The 26,844-nt window shown below is 41.4% G+C and overlaps 1 protein-coding gene across 1 annotated transcript in view; it reads left to right on the top strand.

The window, feature by feature from the left end:
- kcnk5a (potassium channel, subfamily K, member 5a) overlaps nt 1-24,238 on the top strand; it is a 55,517-nt gene extending 31,279 nt beyond the window's left edge. The window contains exons 2-5 of the mRNA XM_071381213.1: nt 13,605-13,716; nt 14,309-14,475; nt 14,641-14,809; nt 19,381-24,238. Of these exons, the coding sequence (XP_071237314.1) occupies nt 13,605-13,716; nt 14,309-14,475; nt 14,641-14,809; nt 19,381-20,336 (1,404 nt within the window). The 3' untranslated portion in view covers nt 20,337-24,238. The remainder of the gene's footprint in view (nt 1-13,604; nt 13,717-14,308; nt 14,476-14,640; nt 14,810-19,380) is intronic.
- Nucleotides 24,239-26,844: the final 2,606 nt, after the last annotated feature.

Genomic DNA, 26,844 nt, shown 5'->3' with positions numbered 1-26,844 from the left:
ACCCTCACCACCTGGGGGCGGCCTGTCAGGAAGTCCAGGATCCAGTTGCAGAGGGAGGTGTTTAGTCCCAGGTTCCTTAGCTTGGTGATGAGCTTTGAGGGTACTATGGTGTTGAACGCTGAGCTGTAGTCAATGAACAGCATTCTCACATAGCTGTTCCTTTTGTCCAGGTGGGAAAGGGCAGTGTGGAGTGCAATAGAGATTGCATCATCTGGGGATCGTTTTGGGCGGTATGCAAATTAGGGTGGGTCTAGGGTTTCTGGGATAATGGTGTTGATGTGAGCCATTACCAGCCTTTCAAAGCATTTCATGGCTACGGACGTGAGTGCTACGGGTCTGTAGTCATATAGGCAGGTTGCCTTTGTGTTCTTGGGCACAGGGACTATGGTGGTCTGCTTGAAGCATGTTGGTATTACAGACTCAATCAGGGACATGTTGAAAATGTCAGTGAAGACACCTGCCAGTTGGTCAGCACATGCTTGGAGCACACGTCCTGGTAATCCGTCTGGCCCCGCAGCCTTGTGTATGTTGACCTGTTTAACTTCTCTAGGGTAGGGGCCAGCATTCGGAATTTTGGATGAAAAGCATGCCCAAATTAAACTGCCTGCTTCTCGTGCCCAGAAGATATGATATGCATATAACTGGTAGATTTGGATAGAAAACACTCTAAAATTTCCAAAACTGTTAAAATAGTGTCTGTGTGTATAACTGGCAGGCGAAAACCTGAGAAAAATCCATTCGGGAAGTGTTTATTTTTTATTTTTGTAGTTTTCTATTCAATGCCATTACAGTATCCATTGACTTAGGACTCAAGTTGCAGTTCCTATGCCTTCCACTAGATGCCAACAGTCTTTAGAAATAGTTTCAGGCTTGTATTCTGAAAAATGAGGAAGTAAGAGCAGTCTGAATGAGTGGACCCTAAAGTGTCACAGAGCTTTTTCATGCGCGCGACCGAGAGAGTGCCTTTCTTGTTTACCTTTTAAATTGACTACGTTATTGTCCGGTTGAAATATTATCGATTATTTAGGCTAAAAACAACCTGAGGATTGAATATAAACTTCGTTTGACATGTTTCTATGAACTTTACGGATACAATTTTGGATTTTTTTTGTCTGCCTGTTTTGACTGTGTTTGAGCCTGTGGATTACTGAAGAAAACGTGCAAACAAAACTGAGGTTTTTGGATATAAAGAGACTTTATCGAACAAAAGGAACATTTATTGAGTAAATTAATGTCTGCTGAGTGCAACCATATGAAGATCATCAAAGGGATTAATTTTATCTCTATTTCTAACTTGTGTAACACATCTACTTGGCTGGTTACTGTTTGTAATGATTTGTCTGCTGGGCTATGTTCTCAAATAATCGTACGGTATGCTTTCGCCGTAAAGCATTTTTAAAATCTGACACCGTGGTTGGATTCACAAGAAGTTAATCAACAGCCAGTGAAACTGCAGGGCACCAAATTCAAAACAACAGAAATCCCATAATTAAAATTCCTCAAACATTCCTTTTACACCATTTTAAAGATACACTTGTTGTAAATCCAGCCACAGTGTCCGATTTCAACGACGTATGGTGTGCTTTACGACGAAAGCACACCAAACGATTATGTTAGGTCAGAGCCAAGTCACAGAGAAACACAGCCATTTTTCCAGCCAAAGAGAGGAGTCACAAAATGCAGAAATAGAGGGAAAATTAATCACTAACCTTTGATGATCTTCATCAGATGACACTCATAGGACTTCATGTTACACAATACATGTATGTCTTGTTCGGTAAAGTTCATATTTATATCCAAAAATCTCAGTTTACATTGGCGCGTTATGTTTAGTAGTTCCAAAACATCCGGTGATTTTGCAGAGAGCCACATCAATTTACAGAAATACTCATAATAAACATTGCTAAAAGATACAACTGTTGTGCATGGAATTTTAGATCCACTTCTCCTTAATGCAACCGCTGTGTCAGATTTCAAAAAAACTTTACGGAAAAAGCACACCATGCAATAATTTGAGTACAGCGCTCAGACACAAAACCAGGCCATACAGATAACCGCCATCTTGTGGAGTCAACAGAAGTCAGAAATAGCATTATAAATATTCACTTACCTTTGATGATCTTCATCGAAATGCACTCCCAGGAATCCCAGTTCCACAATAAATGTTTGATTTGTTCGATAAAGTCCATAATTTACTTCCAAATATCTCCTTTTTGTTTGCGCGTTTAGTACACAATCCAAACTCACGAGGCGCAAACAAGGTTCTAAAGACTGTTGACATCTAGTGGAAGCCTTAAGAAGTGCAAAATGACCCCATAGACACTGTATATTCGATAGGCAATGACTTGAAAAACTACAAACCTCAGATTTCCCACTTCCTGGTTGGATTTCTTCTCAGGTTTTTGCCTGCCATATGAGTTCTGTTATACTCACAGACATCATTCCAACAGTTTTAGAAACTTCAGAGTGTTTGCTATCCAAATCTACTATTTGGACCTAGCAGCAGCCTTACGTGTGGCAGCGAGGACAGAGTGACAAAACAACGAGAACTCTAATCTCATATTCTAGCTTTTATGGCTGAGTAGCAGGCAGTTTAATTTAGGCACGCTTTTCATCCAAAACTCCGAATGCTGCCCCCTACTCTAGTGAAGTTAAGATGGTGAGGAAAGCACTTTTAAAGAATAACCAGGCATCCTTTATTGATGGAATGAGTTCAATATCCTTCCAGGATACCCGGGCCAGGTCAATTAGAAAGGCCTGCTCGCTGAAGTGTTTTAGAGAGCGTTTGATAGTCATGAGGGGTGGTCGTTTGACCGCAGACCCATTACGGATGCAGGCAATGAGGCTGAGATCCTGGTTGAAGACAGCAGAGGTGTATTTAGAGGGCATGTTGGTCAGGATGATGTCTATGAGGGTTCCCGTGTTTACAGATTTGGGGTTGTACCTGGTAGGTTCTTTGATCATTTGTGTGAGATTGAGGTCATCTAGCTTAGATTTTAGGACAGCCGAGGTGTTAAGCATGTCCCAGTTTAAGTCACCTAGCAGTACGAGCTCTGAAGATAGATGGGGGGCAATCAATTCACATATGGTGTCTAAGGCACAGCTGGGGGCAGAGGGTGGTCTATAACAACCGGCAACGTTGAGTTACTTGTTTCTGGAAAGGTGTATTTTTAGAAGTAGAAGCTCAAATTGTTTGGGCACATACCTGGATAGTATGACAGAACTCTGCATGCTATCTCTGCAGTAGATTGCAACACGCCCCCTTTGGCAGTTATATCTTGTCGGAAGATGTTATAGTTAGGGATGGAAATATCAGGATTTTTGGTGACCTTCCCAAGCCAGGATTCAGACACAGCTAGGACATCTGGGTTGGCAGAGTGTGCTAAATCAGTGAGTAAAAAGAACTTAGGGAGGAGGCTTCTAATGTTAACATGCATGATACCAAGGCTTTTACGGTTACAGAAGTCAACAAATGAGAGTGTTTGGGGAATGGGTGTGGAGCTAGGTGCTGCAGGGCCTGGATTAACCTCTACATCACCAGAGTAACAGAGGAGGAGTAGGATAAGGGTACGGGCTAAAGGCTGTAGGAACTGGTCATCTAGTGCGTTCGGGAACAGAGAGTAAAAGGAGCAGGTTTCTGGGCGCGGAAGAATAGAGTCAAGGCATAATGTACAGCCAAGGGTATGGTAGGATATGAATACAGTGGGGGTAAACCTAGGCATTGAGTGACGATGAGAGAGGTTTCGTCTCTAGGGACATAATTTAGACCAGGTGAGGTCGCTGCATGTGTGGGAGCTGAAACAAAAGGACTAGCTAAGGCATATTGATTAGGTCTGGAGGCTCTACAGTGAAATAAGACAATCACTAACCCAAACAGCAATGGACAAGACATATTGACATTAGGGAGAGGCATGCGTAGCCAAGTGATCATAGGGACCAGTGGCAAGCTGGAGACATGGCGATTCAGACAGCTAGCAGAAGGGCCTTAGGGGGACATCGTGACGGAAGAAGTCTTTTGTAGCCCCCTCGGACGGTTACGTCGGCAGACCAGTCGTGTTGGATCTGCAGGGCTCCGTGTGGGCAGTATAACGGTCCAGGTCAATTGGCAAAATAGGTATAGTAGCCCAAGAAATTGGCTGATGGTCCTCTTCAGCTAACAGTCCAATATGCTCTAGACAGCTAGCGGGCCGCGGCTAGCAGGCTAGCGCATGGGCCTTCAGGGGACGTCGCGACGGAGGAGCCTGTTGAAACCCCTCGGGCGGATTATGTCGGTAGACCAGTCGTGATGAAATCGGCGGGGTTCCGTGTCGGCAGTAAAAGGGGTCCAGGCCAATTGGCAAAATATGTATTGTAGCCCAAGGATTGGCTGATGGACCTCTTCAGCTAGCCGGGAGATGGGCCTAGCACGAGGCTAGTTCCAGGCTCACTGGTGCTTCCTTCGGGACAGAGACGTTAGCTAGCTGCAATGATCCAGGTGAAAAGGTTCGGAGCTTGCGGTAGGAAACCGGAGATGTGGTGAAAAAGCAGTCCAGTATGCTCTGGGTTGAATCGCGCTGTGCAAACTGGCAGGAGTTGACCCGGGCTAAGGTTAGCTGATGACCGCTAGCAGTGGCTAACTGACTACTAGCTAGTAGATAGTTAGCTGGCTAGCTTCTGTTGGGGGTTCCGGTTCTAAAGTATAGAAAATAGCAGATCCATACCACATTTGGTGAGGCGGGTTGCAGGAGAGTATGTTGAAACTGAGGTTAAAAATATAAAAAAGAATATAAAATATAAAAATATAAAAAAGATATATACACAGGACACGACAAGACAAAGACGTCTGAACTGCTACGCCATCTTGAAATCTGATTTTGATTCTACTTTACCTTTTCAAAATATTTGTAGGAACAAGAAGTCTTTTGCGAAAAGGCAGTCAGGCCCGAAGTTAATTTGCTCATGTTAACTAAAGATAAGGTGTGCAAGTTGTGTGTGTGTGTAGCTACCATTTCACCTCACACAGCAGTTTAGGTATTTGTATGTAACCTTTATTTCGATAGGTGATTTTCTGAAAAGGTTTATTTTACAGATGAGCCCTGTAATTAATTGTGTAATTGTGTTGGGGAATTTTTTGACAGATCTAGATTCCATTTTCTTTTGCAACTGTTCCGGCATGAACGTGGGGTGTTGTAGAACATTTGCCCATTTTAAAATAAGGTGAAATTATGTTTCTGTCACCATCTATTTGTTACGGTTACATAAATCCATTTTACAGACAGACCCATTGTTCAAGCTAGCAAACTCAAAGATATTGCAGAAATGTTATACATATTCCGTATCCTTCCCTATGGCTGTAAAATGTACTATCCTACTTTACAGCTTCCTACAGAGCAGGTCTAGCACCACTGGCCACAGTGAATCACACATAGCTCTGGGTTTATGGCCTCCAAGAGTGATTCCTGCCCTCTTTGCTGAGCTAGAGCTGACCTTCCATTGACCTTCCACGTTAGTGCAGCGAAACAAAGGCTGCATCCTGTGTATAGCCTCGCTACTGTTATTTTTCTGCTGATCTTTAATTATTTATTTTAAAAAATATATATATATATTTTTTTTACTTAACACTTTTTTTTTGTTTCATTGTTGGATAAGGGCCTGTAAGTAAGCATTTCACTGTAAGGTCTACACCTGTTGTATTCAGCGCATGTGACAAATAACATGACTTGATCCCAATTCTTCACTCTCCCTTAGTGTGCACTCTCATGGATTTGAGTAACCATGGGGGCTCCCCACAGCCAATACATACACCAATCTATACACCAAATCCAATGCTTTTAAATCCATGACAAATGCACACTTTAGAAGTGTGGAGAATCGTGACGCAGCCCAACTTAGCGGCAGTGTTTGTCAGCCAGCCTACCATTGGATATCTGTAGCTTTTCAAAAGTAAACCCGGGTCTTACAATAGGATGAAGAAGTGGAGCAGGCTCTCTAGGTTCACTCCCACGACCTTGCAACTGCTTTTCAATTTGCTCTGTAATCGACCATTAAATCATAAACTTATTTTTGGCTGCTCTTCAGCTTGAGATGGGAACAGCTGTCGTTATGCCCTCACAATTCTTCTGTGCCTTTTCCTCGGAGTCAGCATTTTCTCTGACTCTCCACACTTAAGCACTTTTCCTCAAGCGGTATATGCTTTTTTTTATCAGTTTCTAGATGCCATGCAAGTATTTGGGTTAAAGCACAAGAGTACTGACCACATCAGGCCACAGATATGGATATACAGACATAGTCATCTTCACAACCCCAAAACATATCTATAATACAGCCACAAAAAGCAGCTGTTTATCCCGTGTCATGGTGGGGGGGGGGGTGAAATAACATCCTAGAGTAAATATTACAAGCTGATCTCCAAAGGGTTCACTGTAATGCATTGATGTTTGTTTTGGAGGATTATGGATCTTTTACTTTGCCTTTCTAAGCAACTACTTCCAGAGAGAGAAACAGTTCCTTGGAGACGAGATGACGGACACAATCTATACCCTTTGTGTTTACTTTTCACGAGCAGGCCTTTCAATTCTTCTTTTTTTCTGAGCAAAATGTCTGGAGCGAAGCAGAATGTCCTAATGAAATGGCTAGTTTTAGTTCCTGTTTATGTGCAGCCCTCGACTCACAATATTTGACTTGTTTCCATTAGTGTAAAATACTTTCAGCTGCTGTCGGCAGGTGCTCCTTTCTCACGGTCGGTAGTCTGATAAATGGCAGTGTCGGGTCTAAGGTAATCCCCATCTGAAAAAATACAACAACAAAAAACACATTCAGGAATGACAACTCAAAACTTTATCTTGGGTTGGGGTTAAATTCCTTTCAAAACGTGCAGGAATAAATTGACATTGCAGATTATAAAAATTGCTTCATTGCTCACCACGGGTTCTTGCCAGAGAGTCATTTCCCCACTTATGAAGGGCAATTCCACGTCAATGGAAATTTATTGAGACAGATGTTTCACTTTCAAATGTATCCCAAACAATAAACAGTAATTGCAAAGTTTAACAAACCATGTAACTCTATGCACAAGAATGACTTCCAGAGGGCGAAAGGGAGAGCGAGCAAGGGGCTATCCAGACTGTTTTCACACTCACGCTTTGACCGCCAGACGACAAAGAGAAAGAAAATAGTTATGAGCTGAACAGTATGCCAAGAAGGGAGGACAGTAGCAGGTGACCCAACAGTAGTTTGTGACTACTATGATTTCCCATTGTAGTCAATTTAATTGCTGTGATTCCGTTCAATTTTTGGGGGAAATTTCGTTACCGATTTGGTAATGTAATGATGAGTTTTATCATCTAATAAGTCATAAACATAATGTATATCAGTAAAAACACTGTCTAAATGATAGGTCTAACTTGTAACGTCTGCAAACTTTCATCATCCACCCCCATGAGGGAGAGAAATTCAGAAAATATCTTAAAGATATGTGGGTTTTTTGTAACGAAATGACAAGGCACTAGGCAATAGGTGTATAATCATACAGAAGGCAAATCATTTCTCCAAAACGAAATATGTGTTGATATTAGTTGGCAGTGTTCTTTACTTCAACTCCAACATAGAATTCCTATTTATTACTTTTAATACCTGCAAATAAGCTACTTGACTTGATTGTGTTTTGATGTATTTATAATACATTGTCTTTTTGTAAGACCCCTTTTTCCATCTGTTTGACCATTACTCAAAACTCAAGCCCAAAAATTACCAAAATAACTGCTACTCGGTGCCTTTATTAACTGGGTTGTCTGCCCAGATAACAGCCAAACACTTGTTTTCATTGGGGGGAAGCTCTCTAGCACTCTGATTTGGCACAAGGGTGTGAAAACGAAGCACCAACGGATTTTCCGATTCTACATGCAAGTGGTCCCTATGACACACTGTGGCGACAGCAAGCGATAGGATGGCCACCTACTGCTTTCGGCCGAGCATCGGTCCTCTGTGGCTCTTCTTTAACGAGTCCATCAATTCCCTTGTCATGGGGCCTGATGGAGACGAAGAATGACTGTTGATTCAGCAGGCAAAGGAATTGGCTCCTCTAGTGCTTGACTAATTACAGAGCTGAACTGTCGCAGGCCCGTTATTAGAGAGAGCCCTCATCTGCTGCACTGCCAGCACTTATGAGCTCAAGCACATTTTGCCCTCGAGCACATTTGGATGAATCTAAAAGAGCTTTGGTGTGTGGGAATGCATTGCCCCATCCCAGTTTAGAAGTTATTGCCTAAGGGTGTACGCTCATACCTGGGGGAATGGGCTTCTTTGGCTTTTCCTTGTGGCTGCTCAAGCACACGCATAGCTTGATGGATTCTGTAAATAAAGTTATAAGATGGTGGTGCTGAGGAGCGTGCCCCGTCTTGCCCGTTCCTACTCAACCTTTTCTTATGGCTATTTTTGCATTAATTATTACTTTGTTTGCTCAGAATGTTTGTCCAATAATTTCCTACGATGACAAATACTTCTGGGTCATGAATCGGAAGCTACCACACTTATCTCTCAGCCTCCCAGAACTGGAATACCACATACTACGCTCCTTTGTTCCCCACACAGCAGGCTTACTTGTTGCTGCTGATCTAGATAACTGAAGGCAATGCCTGAGATGAAGGAAAGGGTGACTCCAAGCTATGCTGAAAGCCTCCTCTTCCTAGTATCCTGATGACTAATGTCCAATCGCTGGAAAATAAACTTTGAACTCGGAGCAAGGCTTCAATTGCAGCGGGACATCAGGTAATGCTGTGTCGTTGGTTTTTACAGGACATGGCTTACGGACAATACATGCGACTCTGCTATTCGACCAGATGGCTTTTCCATTTTCCGTATGGATCGAACGGCGGCTTCTTGTAAGAATAGCAGGGGTGCCTTCTTCATGAACAATTCCTGGTGTACCAAAGTTTAAAACATCATGAGCTCCTGTTCACCCGACCTGAAGTTTCTGATGCTAAAATACCATCCCTTCTATATGCCGAGTGAATTCACGTGAGTATGCCGAGTGAATTCACGTGAGTTATCACAGCTGTGTACAATACCACCTCAAGCAAACATCAAGCTAGCACTCAACGAACTGTGCAAGAACATTTGCCAGCAAGAGTCCTCTCACCCGGAGCAGTCTTTTATTGTGGTGGGAGATTTTAAACAAGCAAGTTTTCACAACATTTTTCCAAAATATCACCAACATGTACCCTGCCCCACGAGAGGAAACAACATGCTGGACCATGTATACTGAACAAAAATATCAACAATTTCAACAATTTTACTGAGGTACAGTTCATATAAGGAAATCGGTCAATTTCAATAAATAAATTAGGCCCTAATCTATGGATTTCACATGACTGGACAGGGACGTAGCCATGGGTGGGACTGGGAGGGCATAGGCCCACCCACTTGGGAGACTGGCCCACCCACTGGGGAGCAAGGCCCAGCCAATCAGAATGATTTTTTTCCCCACAAAAGGGCTTTAATACAGACAGAAATACTCTTCAGTTTAATCAGCTGTCCGGATGGCTGGTCTCGCAGGTGAAGAAGCCGGATGTGCAGATCCTGGGCTGGCGTGGTTACACGTGGTCTGAGGTTGTGAGGCCAGTTGGACATACTGCCAAATTCGTAAAAAATTATGTAGGCTTATGGTAGAGAAATTAACATTCATTTATCTGGCAACAGCTCTGGTGGACATTCCTGCAGTCAGCATGCCAATTGCATGCTTTCTCAAAACTTGAGACATCTGTGGCATTGTGTTGTGACAAAACTGCACATTTTAGAGTGGCATTCTTTTGTCCCCAGCACAAGGTGCACCTGTGTGATGATCATCCTGTTTAATCAGCTTCTTGATTTGTCACACCTGTTAGGTAGACGGATTATCTTGGCAAAGGAGAAATGCTCAAATTTGTGCATAATATGGAACATTTCTGGGATCTTTTATTTCAGCTCATGAAACATGGGATCAACACTTTACATGTTGCATTTATATTTTTGTTCTGTGTGTGTGTGTGTAATGTATATGTATATGTATGTGTGTGTGTGTATATACAGTTGAAGTCAGAAGATTACATACACCTAAGACAAATACATTTAAACTCAGTTTTTCACAATTCCTTACATTATAGTAAATTATCCCTGTTTTAGGTCAGTTAGGATCACCACTATATTTTAAGAATGTGAAATGTCAGAATAATAGTAGAGAGAGTGATTTATTTCAGCTTTTATTTCTTTCATCACATTCCCAGTGGGTCAGAAGTTTACATACACTCAATTAGTATTTGGTAGCATTGCCTTTAAATTGTTTAACGTGGGTCAAATGTTTTGGGTAGCCTTCCACAAGCTTCCCGAAATAAGTTGGGTGAATTTTGGCCCATTCCTCCTGACAGAGCTGGTGTAACTGAGTCAGGTTTGTAGGCCTCCTTGCTCGCACACGCTTTTTCAGTTCTGCCGACACATTTTCTATAGGATTGAGGTCAGGGCTTTGTGATGGCGACTCCAATACCTTGACTTTGTTGTCCTTAAGCCATTTTGCCACAACTTTGGAAGTATGCTTGGGGTCATTGTCCATTTGGAAGACCCATTTGCGACCAAGCTTTAACTTCCTGACTGATGTCTTGAGATGTTGCTTCAATATAACCACATACTTTTCCTCCCTCATGAAACCATCTATTTTGTGAAGTTCACCAGTCCCTCCTGCAGCAAAGCACCCTCACAACATGATGCTGCCACCCCCGTGCTTCACGGTTGGGATGGTGTTCTTCGGCTTGCAATTATCCCCCTTTTTCCTCCAAACATAACGATGGTCATTATGGCCAAACAGTTCTATTTTTGTTTCATCAGACCAGAGAACATTTCTCCAAAAAGTATGATCTTTGTCCCCATGTGCAGTTGCAAACCGTAGTCTGGCTTTTTTAATGCAGGTTTTGGAGCAGTGGCTTCTTCCTTGCTAAGCAGCCTTTCAGGTTATGTCAATATCGGACTCGTTTTACTGTGGATACAGATACTTTTGTACCTGTTTCCTCCAACATCTTCTTCACAAGGTCCTTTGCTGTTGTTCTGGGATTGCTGTGCACTTTTCGCACCACAGTACGTTCATCTCTAGGAGACAGAACATGTGTCCTTCCTGAGCAATATGACGGCTATGTGGTCCCATGGTGTTTATACTTGCGTACTATTGTTTGTACAGATGAATGTGGTACCGATTATTGGAGGACCAAAAAAGCTGATACCGATTAATCGGCCAATTTTTTTAAATTATTATTATTTGTAATAATGACAATTACAACAATACTGAATGAACACTTATTTTAACTTAATATAATACATCAATAAAAATCAATTTGGCCTCAAATAAATAATGAAACATGTTCAATTTGGTTTACGGTAAATAATGCAAAAACAAAGTGTTGGAGAAGAAAGTAAAAGTGCAATATGTGCCATGTAAGAAAGCTAACGTTTAAGTTCCTTGCTCAGAACATGAGAACATATGAAAGCTGGTGGTTCCTTTTAACATGAGTCTTCAATATTCCCAGGTAAGAAGTTTTAGGTTGTAGTTATTATAGGAATTATAGGACTATTTCTCTCTATACCATTTGTATTTCATATACCTTTGACTATTGGATGTTCTTATAGGCACTTTAGTATTGTCAGTGTAACAGTATAGCTTCCGTCCCTCTCCTCGCTCCTAGCTGGGCTCGAACGAGTAACACATCGACAACAGCCACCCTCGAAGCAGCGTTACCCATGCAGAGCAAGGGGAACAACTACTCCAAGTCTCAGAGCGAGTGACATTTGAAACGCTATTAGCACGCACCCCGCTAACTAGCTAGCCATTTCACATCGGTTACATCAGCCTAATCTCGGGAGTTGATAGGCTTGAAGTCATAAACAGCAGAGCTGCTGGCAAAACGCATGAAAGTGCTGTTTGAATGAATGCTTACGAGCCTGCTGGTGCCTACCATCGCTCAGTCAGACTGCTCTATGAAATCATAGACTTAATTATAACATAATAACACACAGAAATACAAGCCTTAGGTCATTAATATGGTCGAATCCGGAAACTATCATCTCAAAAATAAAACATTTATTCCGTATTCAGTGAAATACGGAACCGTTCCGTATTTTATCTAACGGGTGGCATCCATAAGTCTAAATATTCCTGTTACATTGCACAACCTTCAATGTTATGTCATAATTACGTAAAATTCTGGCAAATTTGTTCGCAACGAGCCAGGCGGCCCAAACTGTTGCATTTACCCTGACTCTGTGTGCTTCTTACTGAATTCGCGTAACAGGCAGGCTCCTCGTGGAGTGCAATGAGAGGCAGGTGGTTAGAGCGTTGGACTAGTTAACCGTAAGGTTGCAAGATTGAAACCCCGAGCTGACAAAGTAAAAATCTGTCGTTCTGCCCCTGAACAAGGCAGTTAACCTACAATGAAAATAAGAATGTGTTCTTAACTGACTTGCCTAGTTAAATAAAGGTGTACATTTTTTTTTTGCCAAATCGGTGTACCGATTTCCGATTGTTATGAAACCTTGAAATCGGCCCTAAATAATCGGCCAATCCGATTAATCGGTCGACCTCTAATACACACACTATATATATACAGTGGGGAGAACAAGTATTTGATACACTGACGATTTTGCAGGTTTTCCTACTTACAAAGCATGTAGAGGTCTGTAATTTTTATCATAGGTACACTTCAACTGTGAGAGAAGGAATCTAAAACAAAAATCCAGAAAATCACATTGTATGATTTTTAAGTAATTAATTTGCATTTTATTGCATGACATAAGTATTTGATCACCTACCAACCAGTAAGAATTCCGGTAAGTGAACTGGCATTGTGGTGCGAGCACAACAACCTCTCCCTCAATGTCAGCAAAGCAAAGGAATTGATTGTTGACTGCAGGATGCAGTAGAGAGTTGGCAGTTTTAAGTTCCTAGGTGTCCACATCACCGAGGACTTGACATGGATCAACAGCACCACTTTTGTTAAGAAGGCGCAACAGCGTCTCTACTTCCTAAGGTGGCTGAATTCGGCATGCCACCCCGGGTCCTGTCCAAAAACTATCGCTGCACCATTGAGAACGTCCTGACCGGTTGCGTCATGGCCTGGTGTGGGAATTGCTCCGTCCACGACCGCAAGTCCCTCCAGGTGGTGGTGAAGATGGCCCAGTGCATCACTGAGACTGTTCTCCCACCCATCCAGGATGGTGTTGGCTTTGGGGATGACCAGTGAGATATACCTGCTGGAGCGCCTGCTACGGGAGGGTGTTGTTATTGTGACCAGTGAGCTGAGATAAGGCGGAGCTTTACCTAGCATAGACTTATAGATGACCTGGAGCCAGTGGGTCTGGCGACGAATATGCAGCGAGGGCCAGCCGACTGGAGCATACAAGTTGCAGTGGTTGGTGGTATAAGGCGCTTTGACCATTGGCTCATCAGTGCATCTGCAATCATTGGATCATCAGTGCATCTGGAGATAAAATCAACGGCTCATAGGAATGATGTGGTATGGGAAATGGGCCTGTTTATAGCGAGAGAAATTACATGCATCCGAGTTTTGCCTTCAATTCACTAACTGCCACACTGCTGTCTTTGTCCCCAGGTGGTGTCGGATGCTGCCGGCCAAGGTGTCACCATCACTGGCAGCAAGACTTTCAACAACTGGAACTGGCCCAATGCTGTCATCTTTGCTGCTACTGTCATCACAACTATAGGTAGGCAAACTGTCCTGAGAGTGTCACATGGAGCTTATGTAATTGTGGTTTATAGTCAGGAGAAAAGGGAATATCTTAATTGATGCAAAAAGACAGGAATAAATTCCATAATAATTTATTGTGCAAGGATTTGTGGATCTTATTTCAAAATCTTTCAGTAATGATCTGCTTAACTTTACTCTAATGGGATAAACTCTCATTTAGGGTGGACTGCTTGCCCTTTTAGTCCATGTCTGTATAATCTAAATGTACGGTACAGATAAAATGGGATCGGGTAAAGAAAAGCCAGATTAAAGAACTGGTCTTTATTGTTGGTTTAGTTTGTCAGCAGAGTAATTTATCTTATTTTGGTACTCTGAATGCCAACAGGATTTTTCTCTGATGATTTTACATGTTTATTCAGCCTTGCCAAGTCTCTATCATTTCTCATCACTAAAAATACTGTATTTTATAAACTGTGGTTATGAAATGTGCGTTCTTTTGGTAGAATGTGTTATCTGAATTGGTCAAAACAAAGAAGTGTTCAGGTTTGAATGCTGTTGATTTGAGTACTACTATTAAAACTCCTTCCTGTCCTTTCTTGCTCTGACAGGTTATGGCAACATTGCCCCCAAAACATCAGCAGGACGGGTGTTCTGCATCTTCTATGGGCTCTTCGGGGTGCCACTCTGTCTTACCTGGATCAGTGAGCTGGGGAAGTTCTTTGGAGGCAGGGCCAAGCACCTGGGCCAGTACCTTACCAAGAGAGGGGTTTCACTGGTAAGAAAGATACTTTTTGTCTTAGAAATATTTTTTTCATCTAGCATGGCTAATTTATCTTTGTCTAAGTTAAAATGATCAGAGGGAAATCAGTGAATGTGTTTCCTTGCATTCCACTACATTCGACTCACTTCGTCGGTTTTTGCATTCTTTTTTGTTTTTCAGCGAAAGGCCCAGTTCACTTGCACAGCCATCTTTGTCCTTTGGGGTGTACTGGTCCATCTGGTCATCCCCCCATTTGTATTTATGTCTCAAGAGGGTTGGACCTATGTGGAGGGCTTGTACTTTTCCTTTGTCACCTTGACCACGATTGGCTTTGGTGACCTTGTAGCAGGTAAGCTCATCCTCCCTTTGCATTATCAAGGTCTTCGCATGTTTATGGGTATTTGTCCTTACACTTTGCAAGTGATATTTTTTTGCCAACTTGTATTTTGTAAGGTACTAATTATTTTCAACATACCTTTTAACCCAATATGGTTTGGTAGTTCTCATGCAACAATGTTCCCACTTCCTCAGAAATGTGCTTAATAAAACTGTGAAGTGATAATCTCACTTTTAAAAGTTTATATTCTGTTAACGCATACAAAAAATAATGTTGTTGACCCGTCCTATACTTGTATTTGTGGCCAAAGCATAAATTGGAAAGAAAACACTTAAACCCCAACTCAAACTTGTATCTCAAACAGACCATTTCAAAAATTCTTGCTATTTCCTCATAGAGGAGGATTTCATAGCCAGTCAGCAGTCTACTCGCATTAGGACTGTCCCCGCCCCAAAAATATTGGTCGAAATAGAGTCGTCTTTTCTTTTGACCAATCAATTGGTCTACATTTTTAAACGTATATTTTTTCCATATATAGACACACCCTATGTGTTTCAATAAAATCAACTATACACCTGCATGTCTAACATCTCATTACAAAATCATGGGCATTAATCTGGAGTTGCTATCTCCTTTGCTGCTATAACAGCCTCCACTCTTCTGAGAAGGCTTTCCACTAGATGTTGGTACATTGCATGCGAGGATTTGCTTCCATTCAGCCACGAGCATTAGTGAGGTCGGGCACTGATGTTGGGCGATTAGGTCGCGGTTGTCGTTCCAATTCATCCCAAAGGTGTTCGATGTGGTTGAGGTCCGGGCTTTGTGCAGGCCAGTCAAGTTCATCTACACCGATCTCTACAAACTATTTCTATATGGACAGGAACACAGCAACATTGTCATGCTGAAACAGGAAAGGGCCGGTTCTGATTTTTATATGCACATTTTCGTTTGAACAGTTTCATTTAATTCATAAGTCTTTGGATCTCAAAAAGCATTGTCATGTGGTTAATTTAAATGCTATCTAAATGAAAATTATACAAATATAAAAGTAACTTACACTGCCATTGCCAACTATGTAAAAAATTGCCTACATAAGCCAAAAAATAAAAACATTGCGGTCTGCAGGTAGAAAATATCATGATTAAAAATAAATATCCTGTAAAATCCCATTGGCTACACATTGCCTGTCTGTAACAAACTTTAAACATTGTATCAACTTTCAACTGTGTCCGGCCTGATTTGAAACATTGTATAAAATATTCTGGGCCCTCAGAGTTTCTTGCGCCAGTGAGCTCGGCACAGACAAAACTGTAGGCTATTTCTGCAAGGGATTAAAATGAATCAGGTGTTTTATGAAGTTTCCACTCGAACAGAGCATTACATTTTTCCCTTTCATGCCGAGTGGTTATCGAAAGGGAGAGAGCTGGAAATATTTTTCTCATACATTGACAAGCTATTGTCATTCTCAATGGATTCTAAAATCTTACTTCCTGTTTTGAGGTGAAGAAAAAATTACTTTGAAGCTCCAAAGTTAAGACAATTTATAGGCCTACATTTGCGCGCAGGCCAGGTAGCCTATGCCTACTTCTATATGCGTAATCAGGTGTGTGTCCTTAACATTGACAGGAGCGCTCCAAACAAAACACAATGAATAAATTGACAATTTGGAAAATTGAATGAAATAAAGCAACATTTGTTTCTCAAGTGTAGCATATGTTGTGAGCTCTGAAAAGTGTCCCGACAATATGAGAACGGTAATCGACTAATATTAATATATGGAATGCATTAACAGAATTTACTGTAACCAAACAAACATTGTAGTTTATTATGGGAATTAACAGTCAATGTAAGCTACTACTGGTGATATACAGTATGTAATGGGGAATTGATTGACAAACATGTAAAGGGCAAACGATTCACACAATTTATGAAACAATGAATGTGCATGAAATGGTGGGAAAGTGCGCATTCCTGAGAGAGATGTGCCTTATAGATATTAGCTGATTTCACTTCTTATTGGACCGTGGCATCCCCAAGGCCTCCTCAATGGATTAGTACACTGAGACGGATGCAAATCAGACTGGTTTTACGTACCATAAAAAATATCTATTTGCGATTGCTCGGCTAAAAGAATTTACCAAACAAGAGTTGCAGAGTTGCAAAGAAAAAGCCATATCTCAGACTGGCCAATAAAAATAAAAGATTAAGATGGGCAAAATAAGACACTGGATAGAGGAACTCTGCCTAGAAGGGCAGCATCCCGGAGTCGCCTCTTCACTGTTGACGTTGAGACTGGTGTTTTGCGGGTACTATTTAATGAAGCTGCCAGTTGAGGACTTGTGAGGCGTCTGTTTCTCAAACTAGAAACTCTGATGTACTTGTCCTCTTGCTCAGTTGTGCACCAGGGCCTCCCACTCCTCTTTCTATTCTGGTTAGAGCCAGTTTGCTCTGTTCTGTGAAGGGAGTAGTACACAGCATTGCACGAGATTGTCAGTTTCTTGGCAATTTCTCGCATGGAATAGCCTTCATTTCTCAGAACAAGAATAGACTGACGAGTTTCAGAAGAAAGGTCTTTGTTTCTGGACATTTTGAGCCTGTAATCGAACCCACAAATGCTGATGCTCCAGATACTCCACTAGTCTAAATAAGGCCAGTTCTATTGCTTCTTTAATCAGCACAACAGTTTTCAGCTATGAAAACATAATTGCAAAAGGGTTTTCTGATGATCAATTTTGCCTTTTAAAATTATAAACTTGGATTAGCTAACACAACGTGCCATTGGAACACAGGAGTGATGGTTGCTGATGATGGGCCTCTGTACGCCTATGTACAGTTGAAGTCGGAATTTTACATACACCTTAGCCAAATACATTTAAACTCTCTGTTTTTCACAATTCCTGACATTTAATCCTATTAAAATGTCCCTGTTTTAGGTCAGTTAGGATCACCACTTTATTTTAGGAATGTGAAATGTCAGAATAATAGTAGAGAGAATGATTTATTTCAGCTTTTATTTCTTTCATCACATTCCCAGTGGATCAGAAGTTTACAATTAGTATTTGGTAGCATTGCCTTTATATTGTTTAACTTGGGTCAAACGTTTCTGGTAGTCTTCCACAAGCTTCCCACAATAAGTTGTGTGAATTTTGGCCCATTCCCCCTGACAGAGTTGGTGTAACTGAGTCAGGTTTGTAGGCCTCCTTGCTCGCACACGCTTTTTCAGTTCTGCCCACAAATGTTCTATAGGTTTGAGGTCAGGGCTTTGTGATGGCCACTCCAATACCTTGACTTTGTTGTCCTTAAGCCATTTTGCCACAACTTTGGAAGTATGCTTGGGGTCATTGTCAATTTGGAAGACCAATTTGCAACCAAGCTTTAACTTCCTGACTGATGTCTTGAGATAACATAACGATGATCATTATGGCCAAACAGTTCTATTGTTATTTCATCAGATCAGATGACATTTTTCCAAAAAGTACGATATTTTTCCCCATGTGCAGTTGAAAACCATAGTCTGGCTTTTTTATGCCGGTTTTGGAGCAGTGGCTTCTTCCTTGCTGAGCGGCCTTTCAGGTTATGTCGATATAGGACTAATTTTGCAGGGGATATAGATACTTTTGTACCGGTTTCCTCCAGCATCTTCACAAGGTCCTTTGCTGCTGTTCTGCGATTGATTTGCACTTTTCGCACCAAAGTACGTTAATCTCTAGGAGACAGACCGTGTCTCCTTCCTGAGCGGTATGACGGCTGCGTGGTCCCATGGTGTTTATACTTGCGTACTATTGTTTGTACAGATGAACTTGGTACCTTCAGGCATTTGGAAATTTCTCCCAAGGATGAACCAGACCTGTGGAGGTCTACAATTCTTTTTTGAGGTCTTGGCTGGTTTCTTTTGATTTTCCCATGATGTCAAACAAAGAGGCACTGAGTTTGAAGGTAGGCCTTGAAATACATCCACAGGTACACCTCCAATTGACTCAAATTATGTCAATCAGCCTATCAGAAGCTTCTATAGCCATGACATAATTTTCTGGAATTTTCCAAGCTGTTTAAAGGCACAGTCAACTTAGTGAATGTTAACTTCTGACCCACTGGAATTGTGATACAGTGAATTATAATTGAAATAATCTGTCTGTAAAGAATTGTTGGAAAAATGACTTGTGTCATGCACAAAGTAGATTTCTTAACTGACTTGCCAAAACTATAGTCTGTTAACAAGAAATGTGTGGAGTGGTTGAAAAACGAGTTTTAATGACTCCCAACCTAAGTCTATGTGAACTTCCGACTCCAACTTACAAGTGCAATTATTTTGTAAATATTGGTGTTGAAAATTCAATAAACAAAGTAAAAGAATCGTCCGTTTCCAGCTACAATAGTCATTTACAACATTAACAATGTCTACACTGTATTTCTGATCAATTTACAGTTTTTTTAATGGACGAAAAAATTGCTTTTCTTTCAAAAACAAGGACGTTTCTAAGTGACCCCAAACTTTTGAACGGCAGTGTACTACCTCTTTCGAAAAATTGGACATTGACATTTATACATACTCAAACTTTCCCTTCCTGTTTTTCTTTATTCAGGTGTGGATCCAAATGCAGACTACCCCACTCTGTACCGTTACTTTGTGGAGGTGTGGATTTACCTGGGTCTGGCATGGCTCTCCCTGTTTTTCAACTGGAAGGTGCGCATGGTCGTGGAGGCCCACAAGGCTCTGAAGAAACGACGCAAGCGGCGCAAGCTCTCCCTTGACGAGCTGAGGCACTACAAGGAGAGCCACAAGGCCCTCCACCTGCCGCCCACCGCCAACGACGTTAACATCTTCAGCTTCCTGTCCAAGAAGCAGGAAGGCTACAACGACCTCATCAAACAGATTGGTGTCAAGACAGATGGTGGCGGGGTCCACTGTGATGGTAATGATGCCAGTAACAAGGCCAAGGAGGCGAACCGCTCCCAGAGCTGCAGCGACACGGTTACCTGCAACGGCAACACTATCCTCAGCCTGGACCGCTCACCGCGGCAGAAGCGGCGCTACAGCTTCAGTGACCGCGTCACCGTGGCCTTCTCAAAGTCCAAGAACTACCTCCTGGGCTCGGAGAACGGGATGCTGCTCACAGAGGACCATGGGGAGGGTGATTTGGACGGGGACCAGGAGAGGATGTACGAGAACCAACTGGACAAAGAGGTGGACCAGGAGAGCGGAGGTGGCGGCCTGGGCGGTGGTGGAGGTTGCGGTATGGGTGGCCGACGGCTATGGGACTCCAAAGAGTACCAGTCCCTGATCTTCCAGAATGCGAACATCACTTTTATTGACGAGGAGAACGTCCTCAACAACAACCTGGAGGATGAGGACGATGATGCTAAAGCCAAGCTGTCAATCACCACGTGCGACGAAAATGTAGAGTCGGAGACTGACTCCAAAGAGGAGCAGGGCTCTGAATCAGAAGAGTCCGTGTTCACCAGCGATGGATCAGAACATGACCACTCTTATGAGAAGCTTGTGGAGGAATATTCAAAGGAGGACAACACAGAGTCCTGAGGAACTGAACTGGACTTGACTGAACTAAACTTGGAATAATTCCTCATTTGTCATCGCTATGACAAAAACATTTTTTACAATTTAAGGCATTGCCACATTGTCGTTGAACTTGGATCTAATGAAGGAGAAATCTTTTAATATTCTGTTAAAATCAAAGACTGTGAAATGAACATTACAGGTTTTATGTCTATCACTCTGGTGCATTTTTTTTTTGATGTAAGTGGTATATTGCCTGTGTCTTATGTTCAAAACCTTTCATTGGAGTTGAACACATCTTTCATCTCCGAGTCCTGGAGTCTTTCATGCAATTTTTTCTCAAAAACCATGAGAACATTTTGCTTAGTCACCAATACATCAGATAATAACAGGCTCACCGTTTAGTCATTTTAACTAACTTTTAATCCGATAGCAGAAAATACATTGCACAATTTTCAAAACTGATATTTTTGAAGTGCTGAATCGAAGGAATAATAGATCGTATTGAAGAATACTGGCTGATGAAGGATGACAATGGACAATGTAGTAACTAGGCACTATACACTTTTGTTTCAGTAGTCTTCAGTTTTGAGCATGTTAATTCGGTTATAGTTAAATTAAGAAATGACAAGATAATCATATAAAAAGTAATGAAAAGCAGATACTTGGAGTGGACAAGTGACTGTGAATTTTTTTGTAAATGCACTTAGTTTTGAAACAGCCATTTTGATGAAATGTTTAGATTTTTGTGCTAAGAATTGTGAAAGATGCTTTTGAAAATTGCACCAGAGTGATTGAAAAAGACGAACATTCTTCCCTCAAACGATCAAATAATGTGCCAACCTCTGGTTGGTTGAGTGTCTATGTTAAACAATGAGTTTATGAACTTATTAACTCCTTCTAGTTATAGACTAAATGGAGTGACACCTATGGACTTATAGATAAAGTTGTCCTACATTAATTCACTACTGTTTTCATAAGATATGATCGTCTAACATTTGTTTGAAACAAGATTGAGTTTTTCAATCAATTTGAGATGATGCCTTAGTCTTTTGCTCAAAGGTTAATAGGAAATAGCAAGGGTGAATACATTTTTCAGAGGATTACTCCTGGCTTCTTTGATTTATATTCACCATATTGGTGTTTTTTTGTAATATTTATACAATGAAGGAAAAAGCAGCCCTTTTGTTAAAGGGGCAATCCACAGTTGCTACATACATTTTTGGACTTATACATTAACGATATACACTGAGTGTACAGAACATTTGGAACACCTTCCTAATATTGAGTTGCACCCCTTTTCGCTCTCAGAACAACCTCAATTCGTCGGGGCACTACAAGGTGTCGAAAGCGTTCCACAGGGATGCTGGCCCATGTTGACACCAATGCTTCCCACAGTTGTCAAGTTGGCTGAATGTCCTTTGGATGGTGGACCATTCTTGATACACATGGGAAACTGTTGAAACCCAGCAGCGTTGCAGTTCTTGACACACTCAAACCGATGCGCCTGGCACCTACTACCATACACGGTTCAAAGACACTTAAATATTTTCGTCCTCTGAATGGCACACACACGCAATCCGTGTATCAATTGTCTCGAGGCTTAAAAATCATTCTTGAACGTGTCTCCTCCCCTTCATCTACACTGATTGAAGTGGATTTAACAGGTGACTTCAATAAGGGATCATAGCTTTCCCCTGGTTTCACCTTGTCATTCTGTCATTGAAAGAGCATGTTTCGTACACGGTGCATACTCATTGATTCTTGAAGAATATAACTAGAACAGCTGTTGTACCCCATCACTAACTTGTTTTACTCTAGTGTTTGTAAACTCTAAATGTAAACAAACACTTTAGCCTCAAAACATGGTTAAAACGATGTTATATCATGGATGGTTCGTCCTTGTATCCATAGCTCTGTCTATGACTTTAAGAGTGGTTACATTTCTAAAGCCCCAGCTTTTTTACAAAACAGTGGGAGGTTGACTGCTTTGCAACTATTTCAATTGGGGATTGGCCCACTTTAATTGCATACTGGTGTAAATGTCTCTCAATGCACAATTTCATCAACTGATAAGTGCAGTGTAAAATCCATTTCAATGCAGATTAATGTTGACCACCTGAGCCAAGCCCTTGTCCTTGAAGAGGTTGAGTGGGTTTGCGTGCAATTTTTTCTCTCACCTTTGTTTTCTTATCATTTCTTTGTTTCACTAAGTGAAACCCATGTCTGAGATTGATGTTTGTTTGACTGTATTTTTTAGGGGTCAAATTCTGAACACGAATAACATTTTGAGAGCTTCCTGAACCAATTAGATCCGACCTGGAAAGTGAAACCTTTAAGTCTTTTTTTGGACCAATGTAGAGTAGACTTGCATGCAAAATAGGATTAGTGTTCCATTAGACATTTCAGCCAAAAGATGGGATATCCATAAGTGCCCCTTTCATTGTATTCATGCGACGCGTTCTTACACGCTAGTTCTGCGCCACGGCACAGAACCACCTTGAGTTTAGAGTCTGGTTTCCTAGTGTAAAGTTTTTATTTTTTTTACTCTCTCACTTTGTCTCATGGCTTTTTCTCTGTTATTCTTTTGTAAAAATGTTATGGTCCCTTGCCTCTTTTGAATGTTGAATCGGCTCATTTGAAACGGTCTTCGTAAGGAATTTCTCCAGTCACTATTAATTTTCTCACGTAATCTCTCCTCCTTTTTATTTACTGTCTCCCTTTTGAGAGACCTTTTCGTATTTGCCATGTAAACATTGGAAAAGTGCCCGTCAGTAGCCACCCACTCTGCATTGTCCAGGACATGGCCTTGCTGCCTGTATTTACTCTTGGGGGCTCGTGCTGGTGTGAATGCCTGAAATGTAACTCATGTGGGCGGTCAAGGTTAACACGTGACAGCGTAATGCTCCCTTAGCATAAGGTTAGTCATGAGACAAGGAGGCAGCAATGTCAGTGTTCACTGTTTGTTTTCCTCAATGTTCATCCACAGCGATTGCTTCCCCCTCCCCCCGCACAAAAACCTTACTCTGCATATTATATAAGTGTTGTGCAATATTAAGGATGCCCATACCATTTACTCACAACTAGTGTTTTTTTCCCCCTTCCCAGAAGATTCAGTTGCGTCTGACATATCTTGTTAGTGGACAGATACCTATCATCTTGTTATTTGCCTGCTATCCATATTGAATCCACACTCCTCTACATTCTGACTCTTGAATGTTGTTTCCAATGTGCTGAATACAGCATGGATCCGATATGGATACCAGGTGACCTTGTTAGTGCATATCTGTACTTCATGAGGGAAAAAAACGAGTTGCTAATATGGCCCCAGTTGTATTACAACGGTGAGCATAAGCGCTTAATGCTCCATGGCTGTGTTAGCGTAATCTTTAGTGTTGCTTACATTATCTTAGTGTTTATTTTTTAGAGTGCGTACATTTTGTGTACACCGACACCAGATGTAAATGTCCTAAATCATCACACTTTCACCATCTCCAGTAAAATGGTACATTCACATCTTTCTACAGAACAGGTATGTGGAACTACTGGAAAATGGTTAGTGTGTTCCAGAAAATTGTCCAACTGCCTGTTAGAATTTAACTCTGTACTCGATCTGAGGCTACACCAGTCACAAATGGTTTCACCAGACCACTTGAGTGCAGCATTGTTTAAATGCAGCTATGGTACTTTCCTAGATTCTCATTAAATTAAACCGTTTAAACTGTTTCAACATTATCAACAAAGAACAAGTTATGTTGGTTGGACTATGTCTTAAGTTTTACTCCTGTCATTGCTCCTTTGTGTAAAATTTACTCCATCTTTTGTTTTTATTATTAAATTATTGCAATTTTTTTGATTGTTTTGTACATGAAATCACAGCAAAACTGTATATATTTCATTTTGAATAAACATATTTATAAAGTGTTTATTTAAAAAATGTTCTTCACATCTAAATCAAACCCTGATTTTGACAGTAAAACATTAAAATAGCACCATCTACTGTCCAAATGTGTCAAATACTGTGCCGGCAGAGCATGCTAACCTCAAAAAAACCAAACACAGGATCATAATTTCCACTCTTTCAATCAAGGAGTTAAATGAACCGGAGTTAGTAGTTACTTACTCAAGGATGACTTTTAATATTACTTGGTAGTGTTACTCCACACACAAGCCATGGCAAAGGTAATTGATATGGAAAATCATGGCTCATCATGGCTCCGTTCCTACAAATATATGGTCTTAAGGCTCTTTCACACTGAGCAACGCAGCATCAATTGACGGAGACAATTCAGTGTATTTCAATGGTGAAGGTGCGAGGGGTTGGCGCATCAGTTGCATGAGGTTGCATTAAACAATGCACTACCAACACACTACCAACACTCAAAACACAGTGCCTACTCATCCGTTAACTCTGCATGGAAAGAATCGCTAGTGTGTGAGGCCTCACTCAGTCGATGAAGCTGATGATATGATAATATATTTTAAATGGACATACAGTAGAGGACATGAATTACTACTTATTCTGCTTAAAGTTAGACTTTGGGTAAACACAAAAAGAACGTCTTTAAACTGTATAACTGATCAATGCACCATCATACCAGGTCATTTAATGCTTAAAACAATTGATGAATCAAATATTTGGCTACATCCAATGATTGGCTTCTGTCCAAAAACGAATCCTGTGAAATGACGTCAACACGTCAAATGTTGTTTGTCACGTGCTACGTAAACAACAAGTGTAAACGAATAGTGAAATGCATAGTTACGGCCCTTCCCAACAATGCAGAGAGGAAGAAAATAGAGAAATAATAGAAAAGTTATAACACACAATGAAAGTAATATTAAATACACAATGAGTATATATACACGGGGTACCAGTACCGAGTCGATGTGCAGGGGTACAAGGTAAATGAGGTAGATATGTACATATACCTAGGAATAAAGTGACTGGGCAACAGGAGAGATAAAACAGTAGCAGCAGCGTATGTGATGAGAAAGAAAATGGTATATCATAAAATACAGTTGAGGAACAATGGGAAAGTAACTATGCTTTCAAAGTTGAAAAACTTGTAACCTGACTTTTGAGAATATGCCCATTGAAAGTTTTGGTACCTACTGGAGAGCTCTTCTTTGTCTACACCCATTCGGCATCGTTCACACCCTCTTAAGCTTTAGCCCCACCCATCTCTTTAAAGAGTCACATGTGAGGCTATGTACTAAACAACAAAACATTTCAAGACTAAAGGCTGGCTTAAACTGTGTGTTCGTGAATTTAATCTTGAGTGACAGAGTGTGCTCTGGGCGTTCGTAAACTCAGAGCATTGTCAAATTGTCCATCTTTGTAAATTCCGAGTGTTCCACTCTCGGAGCGTTCAAAGCATACACTGGATGCTCTGGCCGAGGAGTATGGTTGATCCAATCGTTCTGACCTAACAACAGCCGTGAAGAACCCAAGCTAACTGGCTAACATTGGCTAGCTTGCTAGCTAATTCCAGACACAAATGAGAGAACCGCTCATTTTACTCACCCTAGCAGAGGTGGTTGGGCTGTTTTTATGTTATCCAGAGTATTGGTGATGCAACTGTGCTGCTGGCAACAATGTAATTACGCTTTTTTTGCCTACTGACACCGGCCATATTCAACAGGTGTTGAGTGTTCTTAAATTCGTCAGTTATTCTGCACTCTGGCCCCTCAGACTAGAGTGCTCTGAAATCGGGAGTAGATAGCCAGAGCGAATTTACCAGCTACGTCTATCAACAGTTGTCGCAATGACAAACATTCTATTGAAATACACTACCGGTCAAAAGTTTTAGAACACCTACTCATTCAAGAGTTTTTCTTCATTTTGACTATTTTCTACATTGTAGAATAATAGTGAAGACATAAACTATTAAATTACACACATGGAATCATGTAGTAACCAAAAAGGTGTTAAACAAATCAAAATATACACTGCTCAAAAAAATAAAGGGAACACTTAAACAACACAATGTAACTCCAAGTCAATCACACTTCTGTGAAATCAAACTGTCCACTTAGGAAGCAACACTGATTGACAATAAATTTCACATGCTGTTGTGCAAATGGAATAGACAAAAGGTGGAAATTATAGGCAATTAGCAAGACATCCCCAATAAAGGAGTGGTTCTGCAGGTGGTGACCACAGACCACTTCTCAGTTCCTATGCTTCCTGGCTGATGTTTTGGTCACTTTTGAATGCTGGCGGTGCTTTCACTCTAGTGGTAGCATGAGACGGAGTCTACAACCCACACAAGTGGCTCAGGTAGTGCAGCTCATCCAGGATGGCACATCAATGCGAGCTGTGGCAAGAAGGTTTGCTGTGTCTGTCAGCGTAGTGTCCAGAGCATGGAGGCGCTACCAGGAGACAGGCCAGTACATCAGGAGACGTGAAGGAGGCCGTAGGAGGGCAACAACCCAGCAGCAGGACCGCTACCTCCGCCTTTGTGCAAGGAGGAGCACTGCCAGAGCCCTGCAAAATGACCTCCAGCAGGCCACAAATGTGCATAGTAGG

Source organism: Salvelinus alpinus, chromosome 33, assembly GCF_045679555.1.
Source record: "Salvelinus alpinus chromosome 33, SLU_Salpinus.1, whole genome shotgun sequence".
NCBI lineage: Eukaryota > Metazoa > Chordata > Actinopteri > Salmoniformes > Salmonidae > Salvelinus > Salvelinus alpinus.
The sequence above is the reverse complement of the archived record's forward strand: the minus strand, read 5'-3'. Positions and strand labels throughout refer to the sequence as shown.